General features: G+C 48.1%; 1 protein-coding gene across 1 annotated transcript in view; it reads right to left on the reverse strand.

Annotated features, from left to right (window-relative positions):
* The window catches only part of lama2 (laminin, alpha 2), a 334,247-nt gene extending 327,145 nt beyond the window's left edge, over positions 1–7,102 (reverse strand). Inside the window, exon 1 of the mRNA XM_056294135.1 lies at positions 6,968–7,102. Coding sequence (XP_056150110.1) covers positions 6,968–7,034 — 67 coding nt within the window. The 5' untranslated portion in view covers positions 7,035–7,102. The remainder of the gene's footprint in view (positions 1–6,967) is intronic.
* Positions 7,103–8,316: the final 1,214 nt, after the last annotated feature.

Raw genomic sequence — 8,316 nt, forward strand, 5'->3', positions numbered from 1 at the left:
CTCCCTCTCTCTCCCTCTCTCTCTCTCTCCCTCTCTCTCCCTCTCTCCCTCTCTCTCTCCCTCTCTCTCTCCCTCTCTCTCTCTCTCTCCTCTCTCTCTCTCTCCCTCTCTCTCCCTCTCTCCCTCTCTCTCTCTCCCTCTCTCCCTCTCTCCCTCTCTCTCTCCCTCTCTCCTTCTCTCTCTCCCTCTCTCTCTCTCTCCATCTTGAGTTCTCCATCCTTCTCCGTCTCGCTCTAATTGACAGGAGGAATATGCTGCTGCTCTTGCTTAGCACCCGCTAATTTTAGCCCCGGAAGGATTTCTACTCCGAACTCACTCACACACACACACACACACACACACACACGCACGCACACACGCACCTGTTGTGTGTGTGTGTGTACATGTGACTCATGCCTTTGAGAAGAAGGCATGACGTCCCTGATTAATTAGTTTACCCAGCATGCAGTGTCAACTTAAAGACACTAGTAGTCACACACTGTGATCAGTAAGATGTACACAACACACGTGTCACACTACCTCGGCAAATGAACCTGCCCCCCAGTGACTCATGTCTTACCGAGATACACACATCAACATACGCACACACAGCCCTATGCATGTGTATACAAACACACACACACACACACACACACACACACACACACACACATACATACACATTCAGTCAGTCACTCATACACACACACTCACTCAAACACACGCTCACTCAATTGCTCACTCACACCTACACACACTCTCAATCACGCACTGACTCACTCACACATGCATACACACACTCACTCACTCACTCTCTCTCTCTCAATCACACACACACACATACACACACAATCACACACTAACTCACTCACACACGCATACACACACAGTCACTCAATCACACACACACACACACACACACACACACACACACACACACACACATGCTGCTTTAACTTCTGTATCAAATGACAGGCATAGAACCCAAAGGACTGTGCTCCAACACACTTTACATTAAACGATTAAGAAGAAGAAGAAGAAGAAGAAACGCCAGCTCTCAGCGTGCCTGATGGAGGCTGAAGGGTGACGGAGCATCCCTATCGTTTCCTATCACATGGGAAGGTTTTGGAGTGCAGTGTGTGCGTGCCGCCTCTTGTCTCCTTCTGCGTGATACATGGGCGGTGTAACAGAAGAGGACGCTACACGCACAGCGGGAGGCGGGCTAACGGGACCCAGCTGCTGCCACAGCTTGGTTATGTGGGAGCAGCACAGTCCTTCATCTGGACCTTCGTCCAGGCTGTTGGCAGTCGGGACAGACGAGTCTGTAAAAGTTGACGGGAGCTAAGCTCAACGACAGGAATTCAAAACACATGTCAAATCGCGGCCAGCCAATCGAAAGCCGCGTTGCTGGAACGGAGGACTTGGCTTATTGAACGGATTTCTGCAATAAATATGAATGAGGATGCACGAAGGAATATCAGAAACACTTCATTTGTCGTTAAATTTCATGCACTTACGCACATGAAATGAAGTGAAACATCCTTTCCCGCAGCCCGCAGCAGTGCAACACAAAGACAACAACACACATCCAAGAACAAACTAACACAGATATCCAAACCAACACATGTATCTAAACTGAACAACCACAAAATAAAATACTGTCCAGGAGAATGAATGCCAGCCAGGACGGCTGTCCGCCTGGCCCGCTCCAGCATCCTGTCAGACCGCCCTCGGTGTTTCCTCTTCGGGTGCAGCTCCAGGCAGGGCTGTGGTCCCTGGGCCCACCGGACACAGCAGACCAGGCTCCCTCAGCCGATCCGACGCCAGCTCTCTCAGCCAGACACCTTCCACACACCTCCCAGCACTCCACACGACGACGCTTAAAAACCACAGTCAACGCCAGGCGAGGCCGCCGCCAGACCGCCCTCGGTGTTATCGGAACTGCCGGTCTGCATGGGCTAGCAGTTAGCTTAGCCTGCCTCGCTTCCACGTCCTGTCAGACCGGCCTTGGTGTTAATTCGGGCACAGCTCCAGGCAAGGCCGTGGTCCCTGGGCCCAAAGGACGCAGCACTACCAAGCTCTCCCAGCCAATCCAGCGCCAGCTCTCCCAGCCGTCAAACGAAGACAAACTTAGACGTGGACAAAGACACTCCATGGACGGTACTGGACGAGGACAAACATGCAAACATGACTTTGCGCCGCCATCTTTGAATTTGCGCTGCCGTCTTCTTTCCTGTCATCATCTTTTGTATTCATAATACGAATAAAAAAAACACAAGCCTGAATAATCTAAATTTCCTGGTCGGCCACTATAACGCCGACCTAGCGAGGCCAAATCTAGCGAGCCATCCTTCCTTCACTGCCTTCATTTCCCCGTCCTCCTACCCTCCTCGGTCCTTTCGATCCTTTCCTCTTTCCTTCTCCTTTCCCTACTCTCCTTCCTCTCTTGTCCCACCTCCCCATCTTGCTTTGAAGATGGATTGATATTCACTGAATTTACTCAGTTTAAGTCCCAGACTGCAAAAGATGAAGAGCTGTCCCTCCAGAGGATTCGATCACATCCATTCTGCTAAGCTTGGCTGCTTTCACATTAACAAAGCAGACGGAGATCAACGTAATTTCAAAATATAATGATATTGGGATGAATTCACCTCATTAAAATCTTGATTTCTCCAATGGATTAAAAAAAAAACCCACACATCCTGCATTCACATAGCGTCTTCAGTGACATCCCGTCACATTGAACCCGGCTGGCTGAAAGAAACATGATATATTCTAATGGCATCTGCTTCGCAGCAAGCCTCTGTCACTAACTTCGCTATCTTATGTTTCCTGTTGGGACTGTGGTCAGACTACGCGATTTGTAATGCATTCTTGACAAAGTCCACAATATAAAGCTGCATGTGGGGGATAAACCAGTTTTCTCTCAGTTGCTGACGTGTTGGGGGTTTGGATATACGTATAAATTCTCTGCAAGACGGTGCCCAGAACATCTCGGATGGATTCGCCACATAAAAATGATTTCCCAGTTGCTTTACAGACCTTTCCTAGACTGTTGACACGTTGATGACTTTGGTGAGCTGACATAATATCCATGCTTACATATCCATTATTGGTATCTCCAACATGTCAGACTTTTGGGAACTTTTCCAGAAACTTCTTGCATTTTCCTCACCGAGAGCCACAGATTTGGACGCAGCAGGTTTTATTCTCAATCGCACAGAATAGATGATGGTAGAGGAAAATAGCTTCAAGTATGTAATGTAAAAAACGTGTCTTCAAATGTACTATTGCGAACATTGAGTTGTCATTATGAGTTCTGCTTCCGGTGTGGGAAGATGGCGGCGCAAACTCACGTTTGCGGCGGCCTCAGCCGGTACGTCCATGCAGTGTCTTCGTCCACATCCAAGTTTGTGTCTTTCTTTGATGGCTGGGAGAGCTGGCGCTGGATTGGCTGGGAGAGCTTGGTCTGCTGTGTCCTGTGGCCCCAGGGACCACGGCCCTGCCCGGAGCTGTGCCCGAAGAAGAAACACCGAGGGCGGTCTGACAGGACGCGGAAGCGGGGCAGACGAAGCTAACTGCTAGCCCATGCAGACCGGCAGTTGATGGTTTTTTCTAAATTTATTTCTAATTTTTCCCTTTTTCTCCCAATTTAGTGGCCAATCGCTCCCTAGTTTAGTTCAAACACCCACCCTCGTACTGCATGCGTTCGCCAACTGCATCTCTCCGGCCGGCAGTCTCGAAGGAGATGCCTCCTTACTTCCGTGACAAGGTGACTCCAGGCCGAACCACTGCTTTTTCCGACACAAACAGAGACGCATTCATATGACGAACACAAGCAGACTCCGCCCCCCTCCCGAAGACTGCGTTGGCAATTGACCTTTCGCAAAGTACCGCCCCAGAACGGTGCTTGTCCAATCCTACCTTAGCAACGGTACGTCAAGCTTTCAAACACACAGCAAAATGCTGAAACGGTGTGCCTATGGGATCTGCAGATCGGATACTAGATATGTGAAAAGTTTGGAGGGGGTGTCATTTTCTTTCCCTTCCCGAAACCCAGAACGCAAGAAGCACAATGTGGGCAATAGATTTGGCAGTACAGCAGACCCGATGGCCAGCTTAATCCATCCAAAATCAACACAAATACCTGTCTGCTCCAAGCTAAGCTTGCTACTAGCTATTATTGATATCTAATACAGCTAACGTATTATTACTGTTACTCACACAGTGCGCTGATTTCTTCCTTCATGTTTTGGTGTTTTCCGGCTACTTCCTGGATAGTTCTGACATGCTTGACGGGCATAGCAACAGTAACTAAGGAGGGCGGGACTTTGCAAAAGGTCAATTATTGCTGCTTCATCGAGTCCGGTCATAGTCGGATCTGACAAGACCGGGGCGTGAACCCCTGTTCCCTGTGGGCAACTGCATCGACACACAGCCGATTCTTAGACCGCTACACCACTGCGGACCCTAGACCGGCAGTTCAGACAGTCATCTTGGCTGGCGTTCGTTCTCTTGGAGGTGTTTTTTTTGTTGTTGTTGCTTAGTTTGGATAGATGTGTTCTTAGTTTGGATACATGTGCTCTTAGTTTGGATACATGTGCTCTTAGTTTGGATACATGTGTTCTTAGTTTGGGTACATGTGCTCTTAGTTTGGATACATGTGTTCTTTGTTTGGATTCATGTGCTCTTAGTTTGGATACATCTGCTCTTAGTTTGGATATATGTGTTCTTAGGTTGGATATATGTGTTCTTAGTTTGGATATATGTGCTCTTAGTTTGGATGTATGTGCTCTTAGTTTGGATACATGTGCTCTTCGTTTGGATACATTTGTTCTTAGTTTGGATACATGTGCTCTTAGTTTGGATATATGTGTTCTTAGGTTGGATATATGTGTTCTTAGTTTGGATATATGTGCTCTTAGTTTGGATGTATGTGCTCTTAGTTTGGATACATGTGCTCTTCGTTTGGATACATTTGTTCTTAGTTTGGATACATGTGCTCTTAGTTTGGATATATGTGTTCATAGTTTGGATACATGTGCTCTTAGTTTGGATACATGTGTTCTTAGTTTGGATATATGTGTTCTTAGTTTGGATACATGTGCTCTTAGGTTGGATACATGTGTTCTTAGTTTGGGTATGTGTTCTTAGTTTGGATATATGTGTTCTTAGTTTGGATACATGTGCTCTTAGTTTGGATACATGTGTTCTTAGTTTGGATACATGTGCTCTTAGTTTGGATACATGTGCTCTTAGTTTGGATACATGTGTTCTTAGTTTGGATACATGTGTTCTTAGTTTGGATATATGTGTTCTTAGTTTGGATATATGTGTTCTTAGTTTGGATACATGTGCTCTTAGTTTGGATACATGTGTTCTTAGTTTGGATATATGTGCTCTTATTTTGGATACATGTGCTGTTGTGGATTTTGGATGCGTTTTTGTCTTTGTGTTGCGCTGCTGTGGGCAACGATATTTCGTTTCATTTCATGTATGCAAGTACATGAAGTGAAATGACAAAGTGTTCCTGATTCCTGCTCTGACTCTGTCAGTCGGTATATATCTATATTTAGATATTTGTAAGGAGCCCATCTTTATGTACAGCCACATTAGCATCGTCAAGCCAGTGTTGGATGCAGACATGGACATCTGGCCCGTTCAGATGTCTGCAGGCTCCATTCCCGCTGACGTTAGCTGACTTGTTCTTGGAATTGTCTGCAAAGGGAACTAAAATTGGTCAGCCCGGTGTCCCTAAACGACTTCGACTTCATCAAGGAAAACGGGGAGACGGACTCCGTCCTGCCTGTTTTGAACACTGTACACGTGTGTATCCACACCCTGCTTTCCATGCAGGTTACACTCGACTGTTCTTGTTGTTTGGTGTCACTTTGTGTTGATCTGCTGCCGCCTGCCTTGGCCAGGGCACTCTTGTAAAAGAGGTTTTTATTCTCAACGAGTTTCTTCCCTGGTTGAGTAAAGCTTAAATAAATAAAAAAAATAAAATTCCTCTCCGCTCACATCCCCAACTCTCTGTTGAAAAAACCTCCCTCTCTCTTATCTCCGTCTTTCCTTCGGTCTGTTTCGCAGCTCCTCTCTCTGATGTCTCCTCATGCCCCGTGCCTATTGAATGCGCCCTTCTACCTCGCTCCTCTCCGTTTCATCCCACCTCCTCCTCATTCTCCCTCTGATTATCTCCTGGTGTCTCTGAGCTCTGTCGCTGATAGAGAGCATGACTGGTTGACACGCCTGGTAATGAGGCACCTCACACAGATGGCCTCTCTCTCTCTCTCTCTCACGCACACTCACACGCACACACGCACACCTTAAAGTATGCAGAAACACATACTCCCTACCAGCAGCTCCCCTCCCCTCCCCAGGAGGTCCGGAGCACTCCTGGGTTAAACAGTAGCTAGAGACATTTTGAACAGGGCAAAAGGGGGAAAAACGTGAGATTGGCTCTTCATCCGACATTTGTTTCAACCCTTTTCTACCCCCAACTCGCGCGCGCGCGCGCGCAGGCGCGCGCGCACAAATGCAAGCACGAAACGTTACGATCACGTGGAAAGCACTTGAGTACAGCCATTAACGGTAAATATATATATATATTACTGCATGACACGAGGCGTTGTGAGATGTGCAGAGAAAAGATAGCAGAATAAGAGTTGGCTGTGCAATTGCTGCACTACTGCTCATGTTATCAGTAAACTCGTCAGTTATTCTGGTGTCGATGACATGATGGGGGCACATAAGCCCACGCTTGTCGGCAACAACGGTGAACAACACGACTTTATAGCGGCGAAGTGAGAAAAGGAAAGAAAACGCGCTCTTAAAAACATGCCTATGGGCTCCAGGCTGGTCTTAATTGACGCTGATATTGGCTATAATCAGTCCGAAGGTAGCCGCCGCCACGCATGCGCAGAGAGAGAGAGACAGACAGCGCGCGAGAGCGAGAGAGAGAGAGAGAGGTAAAGGTGAATTGACTCACCTCTCTGCTGAGCCCGGCAGCATTGCCATAGCAACGCGGCGAGAAGCGCGAGCCGAAGTTGCTTCATTTCCTGGGTCCGTGTGTAAGGTGACCATTCACTCGCCGCTGTTTAAAGTGTCTGTCTCTCTCTCTCTGTCTCTCTCTCTGTGTCTGTCTCTCTCAAGTCTTCAACTCCGAGGTGAATACCACACGGAGACAAACTGGGGTAACTTCTCTCAACTTGCGGCAAACTCTCCTTTCTCCTTCTCCCTCCTCCTCCTCCTTCCTTCTCTCCTCCCCTCTCGTACTGAGTCAGGGGGACGGGAGCGGGTAAGGGGACAGATGTGTTCCCAGGGGGGGGAGACGTTCATTCATTACTTGTATTACACGGCGGCGGCGGCGGCGGCGGGGGGGGGGGGGCAGAATTTATATTCAAGATGTTTCGAGGGAAACTTTATTTTGAGATCCTTGACATCAGCAGAGTGCGAAACCTCCTCCAGATCCCGGTTCTGGCTGTAGCTGTTGGTGTCTTGCATGCAGTCTTTACCTCCGGGGGCTGTCCGGAAGGAAAGCGGCCCCGTGGCCTGAGAGCAGTAACTTTAAACTAATCACATCACATTAGCATACTTATTATTAGCAGGCTGGCCCCTGTGGCTGCTGCCATCCCGCCTATAAAGGTTGAATCACCTGAAATAAACGTCCGACATTCAGTGCCACGGCTTGACGAGGGAGACAATGAGTAAAATACAGAAACTTGAGTAGAAGAGACCCACAAAAGGAAACGGGGACAGTAGAGAACAGTGGGACAGCTTTGACTGGGGCAGATCGGGTTACGGCGAGGGCAGAACAGAGCGCCCAGCACAGGAGAATAACAGAGAAGACGTGTGGAGCAGAGCAAAGGTTGACCAGAGTCCGTCCCGAGTCAACCCCGTCTAGCACCGCTGCTCTGTGGCTCCGTCTACTGTCCAGCACAACACACCACACCCCGGGGTAACACCGACTGCATACGCCGGAGCCTCTGATGTGGTACCCAGCAGTGTCTGGACTGCCTCCAGTCCGAACAAGTCACGTGACAAAGTGACGTGAACAAATGGGTGGCTGGGTGGCCTCCCTATTGTGTTGTTGTTAATCACAGCGCTCCCTAAAATGCCCTCCCTTTTGTCAACATTTCATAAGCGAATGCGATATCTTGGTCCCTAATGCACAAGCACAACTTCTCTCCCCACATTTATTCAGTTCGGAATAATAATAATATTCTGTAGAAGAACAAATCTCTTTTTTCCCCCCAAGAAGTGGTTCGACAACAATATTTTATTAGTCAGCCAGCTGTTCGGTTCAGAGGGCTTTTTACTTACCTATTCTGAGAAACA

The sequence above is a fragment of the Lampris incognitus genome, chromosome 15, assembly GCF_029633865.1.
Source record: "Lampris incognitus isolate fLamInc1 chromosome 15, fLamInc1.hap2, whole genome shotgun sequence".
Lineage (NCBI taxonomy): Eukaryota > Metazoa > Chordata > Actinopteri > Lampriformes > Lampridae > Lampris > Lampris incognitus.